The 9,545-nt window shown below is 54.4% G+C and overlaps 1 protein-coding gene across 1 annotated transcript; it reads left to right on the forward strand.

The window, feature by feature from the left end:
* The first annotated feature begins 2,770 nt into the window (after positions 1–2,770).
* Positions 2,771–8,806, forward strand: CTRC (chymotrypsin C). Its single transcript, XM_066375146.1, has 8 exons — positions 2,771–2,915; positions 4,012–4,103; positions 4,190–4,287; positions 5,063–5,188; positions 6,042–6,178; positions 6,922–7,067; positions 7,967–8,119; positions 8,731–8,806. Exons 1-8 carry the CDS (start codon positions 2,876–2,878, stop codon positions 8,743–8,745), a joined length of 807 nt encoding a protein of 268 aa, XP_066231243.1. The 5' UTR covers positions 2,771–2,875; the 3' UTR covers positions 8,746–8,806.
* Positions 8,807–9,545: the final 739 nt, after the last annotated feature.

A 9,545-nucleotide genomic window follows, 5' to 3' on the forward strand; every position in this document is an offset into this window, starting at 1 on the left:
ATGGCTCCTCCTTGCCGATACACACAGCCCTGCCTGCTGCGACTGCTTCTTCAATCTCGGCCACCATGGCCGGAAAACCAGGTCAGCCAACCAAGTGTCACCACCGTAACTTATGCTGTTTGAGCCCCTGCAGTAACAGCATCCTCAGACCCACTGCTCTCTGCACCAGGGCCAGGTCAGGAGGGGCTGCTACCACACACCCAGAGGCCGCTCCCACCTCTGCCCAGTTGCTCCCAGTGAAAACCCAGGTTCTATTCTCCAGCTGGCCCAGGACACAGCTAAAGGCACCTCCAGGGCCGAGGAAAGACGCTCATGAAGATCCGACGAGCATTCCCCAAATTCTATCCCAGCCGCATGTAACCTGACCTGAGGAGGGACCTCGGCCAGGACTGGTTGTCCATCGCTACAGTGGGCACAGTGTCCAGAACCCACGATACCTGTAGGGCCCGCAAACATGTTTGGTTTCTTTTAAAATCAACAGAGAAAATAATGAATATAATTTACACTGGAGTATTTTAGTCTTTAAACCCATGCAGTCATAAAACATAATTTTTAATATATGTTGATAAGGGGCCCACAAAGGCCAAAGAACCTAGTGACAATCTTGGCTCAAGCTTTCTCATAAGAACCAGATGACAACAACAACACTAATAACAGCCAACACTCGATAGTGCTTGCCACAGACCGGGCAGCCCTATGAGGCAGGTATCATTTTTTACCCCCACTTCATAGGCAAGGGCGTGGAAGCACAGAGGTCGCGTTGCTAGCAAAAGGTCACACGGCTAAGAAGCCATGACTGGGCTTTCCTCCTTCAGGTGGCCTGCCCGGCGCAGGGCAGAGAGCTCAACACTCCCTCTTTATCTGAAGCAGAGTGAGGTGACCTCAGTTCTATCCAGGCACAATCATGGGTGCTACCTTACATCAAAGGCCACCTGCTAACTGATTCAAAGCAAAGGTGCAGATGCTGTCTGCACCTTCCAAAGCACCATCAACCTTCAGTTTTGTTTAGAAACAAACGTTCCAAAAAAGAAAAAGAATGAATGACTCTATCTGGTACCTCACTACCTAACTGCACACTGGGGTACACATTTGTACGTGTGGCACGTGACTCTGTGTGTGTCATGAATCACTGCTTTCTACGTGTGACATTGAGGTGTACGGGTCTGTAGGCAAAGGTGTCTGTCTACCTGTCCCTGCATTCTTGAGTGTCTATGGGCACGTGCCTGCAGTGGGTACGAAGACACTGCTGTGTCTCTCTGAGTGTAAGTTGGCAAACTCTTCCACACAGAAGCCCAGTTAATCCTTTTCCCGGGTTGTTCGAGAGAAGCTGAGGCCCAAAGAGGTTGCCTAGGTCCGGGGTCATCTAACAGGTCACTCACTGAGACAGAAACAAGAAGTCTTCCCTGTCACCAAATCTCTGTTTACAATGACAGTCCCCAGGCCCTGGTGACCCTTTGCAGTTTGGCAACCAACCAACAGCTTTGAGTGTCAGGTGTATAAGGCCGCAGTAGCCACGGACCCCACTGTCAGGATCAGCCTCTAGAATGCAACAGAAAGTTCCCGCAGTCTCAGATCCCCCAAACACCCCAGGCCGGGGCCCTGAGGCCACCCCACAGACCCCCGGCACACCCTCACACTCCTGTCTCCACGTCTCTTACCTTTGTCAAAACTCCACTGATTGTTATATTACCCACGTGAGGCATGCTTGCTTCTAAGAAAGATTTAATCTGCATAAAATAGGTAGGTTAGAATCCTCTCCACCCCTGGATAACAACAGGATGCGGAGCATTCTGAATGAATTTCTTTACTGGGAAATAATTCCCAAGGAGACCAGCGTGCCCAGCTCAGAAAGCAACTCCCAAGGAGTACACGAATGAGGAGAAAGGGGAGCAGAAACGATCCCAGCCGGCTGAGGTCGTGTCTTGGGCAAATAGATGAAACCAGACTGTCTAAGGGACAGACTGACCCTGAACTGCCGGGGCTCTGGATACACCCTCTGGGCACGCAGAGCTTGGACTCACAACAAGTACAGTAAACCCAGATCTGCCACTCAAGTCACGGAACCTTAGGATGAAAAGGGGCCTAAGAGTGTGTCTGGGCCGATGGGCCCATTTTAGTGATGGGGGTTCTGAGGGCTCCGTGCTGGCTCCGGGTAGGAATCTGGCCAACCAGGCACCTTCCAGGGGCTGCCCACGCCCCAGCTCCGTCCGCACCCGGACAGGAGGCGCTGGAAAGAAGGGGTGCTCCAAGCTCTGACCACACTAGTTGAATGGGGAAGAAAGAGATAGAGAAAACAACAAAAAGAGAAGAAATAAAAAGGGATGAAGCTATCAAGACAGAAAGAATCCGTGTGTCACAGCAGTTTGACAGACCGATGTTAGAAGCGCTGACTTCAAATCCTGATTCTCTCGCCCAGCTGTGTGACCGTGGACAGTCCCTGACCCCCGAGTCTCAGCTGCCTCATCTTTAATGAAAGGATACAAGTGTCTGCTTCGTGTTGTTGGGAGAAGTAAGTGCATGCACGTGGCAATGACCACATTGCCCGCCACATAGTAGGCGCCCAGTAAATAATAACTAAAAGAATGAGTTAGGGAGAGAGAGGAGTACTGAGGGCCCCCCCAAACCTGCAAACCTCAGAATCTGCCCTGTCTCGGCTTATTTCGGGAAATCTATGCCTCCAGCCAGCCCTATCTCCGGCCCAAATTAAACAGTAACCACCCAAGGTCAGGGAAAGGGCCTTGTAAGAACAGGTTTCTTTCCGAGGGGTGGCTCAGCCTTGACGGGTGGGGGGGGGTGGACCCCAGGCCCACCCCACTCCTGCCTATAAGTGTGCCCCACCTGCTTCGACGGCCACTCAGTCCCGAGCACAGACGACATGCTGAGCATCACGGTCCTCGCCGCACTCCTGGCCTGCGGTAAGCTGCGGGTTGATGCCAGCTGCAGCCCATGGGCTGTGAGCTCGGCCTGGCCTCCCAGGAATCAAGACAGGAGCAGGGGGCCCTCTGCTCTCCGGGGGTCCAGGAAAGGAGCTTTGGGGTCCACTGCGGGTTCAGATGAGCCACTTTCTAACGTCCCAGGATGAGGATTAGAGATGAGGTGTGGAGAGCACCAGGTCCACGCCTCATCCTGAGTCACTCCAGGGACCATCAGGACTTGACTTCCCTAGAGTTGGCGTCTCTCTCTTAGGGATTCTTTGCTCCCCAGTGTTGGTGGCCTTCTCCATATTAGGAATCAACAAACCTGACTTGAATGTCACTCACTCTCAGCAGGACCTGGGCAAGCCGCTTCACCTGCCTAAATCTCACTGGTTCTTTTGGCAAATGAAAGCACCTGATTAAGAGTCCTTCTAGCTAATAACCTACAGCAGTAATAATAGCAGCTCCTGTTTCTTGCGTGTTTGCTGTGTGCCGGGCACTATGCTAAGCCTGTTACATGCAGGAGCTAGTTCAATCCTCACAACTACCTTGAATGGTAGAGTCTGTTACAACCTCCGCTTTACAGATGAGGGCTCCGGGGGCTCAGTGAGGCTCCAGATCTGAGTCTGGGTCTGTCCTACGGTGGGACACATTCTCTTGACCGCTCCACACAGCTCCCAGCTGGGACAGTCTGCAACTCTGTAGACTTAGGGCTCACACACACCCCCATTATGCTGTGGCATAAAAAGGGATAGCAGGGTAAGGATGGAGGACACAGGTGTCCCTGGGCACTCACACACATGCCAACCACCTTTTATTTCTTTCAATGCGTGGAGCGTGCCCCTGTACCAGGCCTTTCACTAAACTCTTTGTAGGCATTGTCAAACTTAATTCTTGGGACAAACATACCAGGTTAGTGCTATTCTTCCCATTCCACGGAAAGGGATGTTGAGGCCCAGAGAATTAGATGGCTTCCCCAAAGTCATGCAGTAAGATCTGAACCCAGGTCTTCCCAGCCCCAGAGTTCTACCTGCCCCTTCCCCAGTGGGGACGCCAGCCCCCCTGACCTGTGATCTTCTTCCTCTGTCTCCCCTAGCCTCCAGCTGCGGGGTCCCCACCTTCCTGCCCAACCTAGCGGCCCGGGTGGTGGGAGGAGACGATGCCAGGCCCCACAGCTGGCCCTGGCAGGTAAGTACCGCTGCAGGGGCGGGAGGTAGGTGGGAAGGGGAGTGGGTCGTGGGTCCCTGTGGGATGACATGTGCCCCCTCCTCCAGATCTCTCTCCAGTACCTCAAGGATGACACGTGGAGGCATACATGCGGTGGCACCTTGATCGCCAGCAACTACGTCCTCACGGCTGCCCACTGCATCAGGTGAACGGGGATGATGCCCAGAGTGGGAGCTTGAGAAGCTGTTTTTACTGAGCACCTACTACACACTCAGGCACTGGGCTTAACAACCTACTTATAAGCAATCACTTTGTTTTTCTTTCTCCATTCAACCATATTTATTGTGCACCTACTATGTGCCAGGGAACACAGCAGTGAGGACAAAGTCTGTGCTCTCAGTGAGCTTATATTCTGGCAGAAGACAGAGCAACAGACCGTTAAACAAGAAAATACTGAATATAACATATCAAACGACAATGAAGACAAAAGGCTCGAAGAGAATAAAAAGTGTGAGGGGCTCTGTTTTAAATGAGGTGGCCAGGGAAGGTCTGCAAAGGGGACATATGGGCACAGACCTGAAGGTGAGGGGAGAACCCCGGGTCTAGGGAAAGGGCACTGCAGGTGGAGGGAACAGCCAGTGCAAAGGCGGGAGGAGGGAGCATGTCTGAGGAATGGCCAGGAAGCCGGTGCTGCAGGAGCAGGGTGTGAGGGGAGGGCGGAAGCAGAAGGGTGTTAGAGAGGAAAACAGGTAAGCTGATACCCAAGGAGATTGAGGCCTGAGGCCACCCACCTAGGAATCAAAATGGACTTGACCAGGGTCCTTCCCCTGCACCCTGGGAAGGATCAACAGGGATGGACACTCCCTGCCCCCAAACGATTCCCACATGGCCACAGAGCTGAGTCCAAAGCTCCAAGTTCCTCTCCTCCCCACCAGCTAGCAGGCGGCCACCCTGACTCAGTCCCCTTCCTCTCTGTTCAGCAACGCCCGGACCTACCGCGTGGCCCTGGGGAAGAACAACCTGGCAGTGGACGACGAGGAAGGCTCCCTGTTCGTGGGTGTGGACCACATCATTGTCCACGAGAAGTGGAACTCCTTCCTGGTGCGGTGAGTGCCCAGCTGAGCATCGCACGGCCTCTGGGGGCAGCACAGGAAAAGGGTCCCCGAGACAGAGCAGCAGGGCCTGCCCTCACCCTGTCCCTGACCCCATCCTTAACCTGCACAGCCCGCAGATGACTCTTTGCACAAAATGGCAAAATTCTAAGAAGAGATGGACACCCCTCCCATCTCCTTCTTTGGCCGGGGGTTCCCAGAGGGTGCACAGGGGATAAAGACCCTGAGGTCCCCACAGTCTCTTCCCTGAGGTCTCTGAGCCAGAGGCTGAGCCAGGACTCACCTTTGGAGTGCCTACACATAGCAATAAGCACTTTATGTGCCATCTCTTATTTAATCCTTACAACAGCTCTGGACAAGGAACTGAGACTCAGAGAGGTTAAGGAATATGCCCCAGGTCACAGAGCCCAGGACATGTTAGAACTGGGAATCAAACCAGGTCTGCTAAGGTTGCCAGCTTTCATCCTGGTAACATGAAAAGATTTTTAAAAATTGCATCCACAAGTGTCTCTCTCTTATCATTGTCATTTCCTGCTTACCTTTGCTTCATTTCTGGTTGACGCCTAGCCTGCAGTGGTCCGAAAGGCTTCTTCCACCCTAGTCTCCCCTCCGTTAAGCTTTCACGATGTGAATCCACAGGTGGGAGAAGAAGCTACATCTAAAGGGGCAGGCAACCGTGTTAGAAGGCGGGCCACCTGTCCTCTGACATCTCTGTCAGCCAGTAAGAAGTTAGCAGTCAGGACGTTTAGGGAGGACCCCTGGTCCTCAACTCACAGCCTGGACCTCTGAGCGTTGGCTGGGGAGGTCAACGCCTCCTGCTCACTGAAACCTCCCCTTCGAATTCCAGCAATGACATTGCCCTCATCAAGCTGGCAGAACCCGTGGAGCTGAGTGACACCATCCAGGTGGCCTGCCTGCCGGAGGAGGGCTCCTTGATGTCTCAGGACTACCCCTGCTACGTCACTGGCTGGGGCCGCCTCTGGAGTGAGTACAGCCTCTGGCAAATCACGAAAGCCTTCCTGGAGGAAGTGGCTCCCACAACAAGCACAGCACCTACATCTGCCCATCACTTTTCTTTTTTGCCCGAACATCTTCAGATTTTCTTAACTTTGTAGTAGCAGCAGCTAACGTGCATTCATCACAAAGCATGGAACAAGTGCATACGAAGGGGTGCTGTAAGGATTACACGGATTAGAATTTGTCAAGAGCTTAAAGCAGGGCTTGGCACATACTAAGTGCCCTGGAAGCGACTACTAAATAAACGAGACAAACCATTTGGGGTAGGGGATTAGATCCTGTGGTATACCTATATGCCCAATAAATTAAAGCCAAATTAAAAGGTGAAATGCAAATAAATGAAACTACGGAAGTCTTAGAGAAAAATGCAGATTAACGCTTGGGAAATCTTGGGGTGAGAAAGACCTTTCTCTGGGTGACATTAAAGGCAGAGTCCTATGAGGGAACAAATGCCAATTCAAGCCCCAGGATCCAGATTAAAGGGAAAAACACCTCAAAGGTGTTTCTGTGGTTAGTTACGCCTCCAGCCTGCTCTCCCTTCCCCTCCCTCCCAGGGGTCTCTGACCCAGGCAGTCTGAGGCCGCTGGCTCGGAGCCTCTGCTCTCCATCAAGGGCATGTGGGTGGTTCCTGTCCCAGCCCCATCTCTTGCTGTCCCCTGACGGCCCGGCTGCCCTGGCTGCCGCCCGCTCACCACCCGTTCTCTCCCCAGCCAACGGCCCCATTGCTGAGGAGCTGCAACAGGGCCTGCAGCCCGTGGTGGACCACGCCACCTGCACCCAGAGTGACTGGTGGGGTGCCATGGTGAGGGACACCATGGTGTGTGCCGGAGGCGACGGCGTCACCTCAGCCTGCAACGTGAGTGCCCGGGCCCTGCACCCCGTCCCTATCCAGGTGGCCTAGTAGGAGGGGACAGCGGGGAGGGCAAAGGAGGGTGCGGAGTAGGGAGACCCACGTGACTATACCCTTGCCCTGGGAGGGGCCTGCGCTCTGGTTGGGCCCAGGAGGCTGAGGAGAAACTGTCACCCCCGCCTACTGACCTCCCCACCCCACCCGAGCACTGTGGTGAGAGTGTGAGGGTGGAACGTGAGTATCTTCGAGTCCCAGTCCCACCACTGAGTGACTGCGTAAGCTTGGGCAGGCTGTTGAACCTCTCTGAACCTCAGTTTTCCCATCTATAATATAGGGATTTCGTAAGCACTTCACAGGTTGTTGTGAGGACTGAAGGAGTCTAACAGGTGTCGAAGAGATGTCATTGATGTCTCTACACATGTTCCCTCATGCTGTCAGCTCCATCTGTCCATGGAGACAGAGGACTTAGGAAGTCTGCCGCAGAACCAAAAAATATCGAGGACAATCAGGGACTGTCCTGTTTTTAAACACATGACACCCCCCCCCCACTCCCACCTGCTCCCTTTCCCAGCTCTCCAACATAGCTCCCAGAATCCTCGCCTCTCTGGGAAACTTAGACATGGTGACCTGAACAGCTAGTGGAACCGAGCCACAGAGAGGGTTATCGTCATCCCAAGATCACACAGCACATCAAGAACTAGTTTGACACCCCAGGCCTCCCAGAATGAGGCCAAGGCAGTCCCAAGCCATCTCTTCTCTGCTTCCCTCACCATGGACAGGCTGAGGCCAACACAGGAGGGACCAAGGCTTGGAGGAACCCATAACCCCCACCCTGACCCACCCTTGCTCTCCAAGCCTGTCTCTGGGGGAAGCCTGGGGGCTGACGCCCATCTGGTCTGGTGCAGGGGGACTCCGGCGGCCCACTGAACTGCCAGGCTGAGAATGGCTCCTGGGAGGTGCGGGGCATCGTGAGCTTTGGCTCCGGGCTGGGCTGCAACACCCACAAGAAGCCCGCGGTCTACACCCGTGTGTCTGCCTACATCGACTGGATCAACGAGGTGGGTGCCTGCCTCCACGCCCTCTTTCCTGCACGCACCAGCCCCTCACCCTCAGTCACTCATTTATTTATTCACTCATTCATTTGGTGATTCCATTATTCATTCATTCATTCACATATCCATCCATTCATTTATTCACTCACTCAATCAATCTAGAAGCATTGAGTGCTTACTCTGTACAGCCTTGAGTCGGATGCTGTGAAGGACACGGTCATTACCTTCTCCACCCATTTGTCCACTGGCTTCAGTGAATACTTATGTCCCGATCCCAGGCACCACACCAGTCCCCCCCCCCCCAAACAGAAACGTGATCCGCAAAGGAGAGGGGGGGGCAGCATGGCTTGGCATATCTATCTTGAGGGCAGGGCAGCAGAGGGTCACTGGAGCTGGGGGCTTGCCCACCAGGGGCTAATGTGTCCTGAGCCCCATGTGCATAGTGTGGTCTGAAGTGCTGAGGGGGTGCAGAGCCCTTGGGCAAAGGCGAGCCTGCCTTGTGAAGTCGGGGGGCTGCCCATGGTGCCCCCTTGTTCCTATTCTCCCAGAAGAGCCCCAGAAGGGGACACGGGCACACGGGCACGTGCACACACTTACCCTGTTCTCTGCTCTTGCAGAAAATGCAGCTGTGATTCATCCTTGGGAGCCACGGCCGCCAGTGCCTGAAACCACAATAAACCGCCTTCCCCCTCACGCTGCCTGCATTCTTGATTTGCGTCTCCCTGCAGTTCTCAGGCTCTCTTGGGGTCGCCCCATTCCACATGGGGAGTGCAAAGGGTGACACCCCCAGCCAGGCTGGTTAAGCCTTGGAGTTTGCTCCTGGGGCCGCTAGTGGCGGGGGGTCCCAGGAAGCCACCTGGTACCTGTGGGTGGGGGTACAGGTTAAGGGTACATGAGACACTTGCCCCCAATATCTCGAAGCTGTGAATCACTGTGGCCCTGATCAAGTCACCTCTTCCTTATCCTGCCTCCAGAGGAGTCTGGTGGGTCCTCAGGCCACAAAAGGATGCCCACTGAGGCTCCCTGAGGAAGAGGCTCCCTAACAGACCCCACCCCGAGCAGACGCCATGGCTGCTGGCACCCTGGGATCCCTGAGATAGTGCAGTATTTAATGAGCCTGGGCCTGATGCTAGCAGCCCTGTGCTGGGCACAGAGAGGGCACAGGAGGAGGAGGCCACAGCCCACCCTCGGGGGGACAGGTGTGAGGAAAGCAGTGGTTTCCACACATGGTCACAGAAGGTGAGGGCTGGAAACACTTTCATTGTATTAGAAAGGCAGGGAAACTGAGGCCCAGAGAAAGAGAAGGGCTGGACCAGGTCCCAGGAATAGAGGGAGCCAGTAATGCATGAGCCACGGTGGCTCAGGGAAGGGACAGCCCTCCAGAGGCCCATGGGAGGGCAAATGGGCCAAAAAAAAAAGGGTGATCCAGTGC

This window comes from Saccopteryx leptura, chromosome 3 (assembly GCF_036850995.1).
Source record: "Saccopteryx leptura isolate mSacLep1 chromosome 3, mSacLep1_pri_phased_curated, whole genome shotgun sequence".
Taxonomy (NCBI): Eukaryota; Metazoa; Chordata; class Mammalia; order Chiroptera; family Emballonuridae; genus Saccopteryx; species Saccopteryx leptura.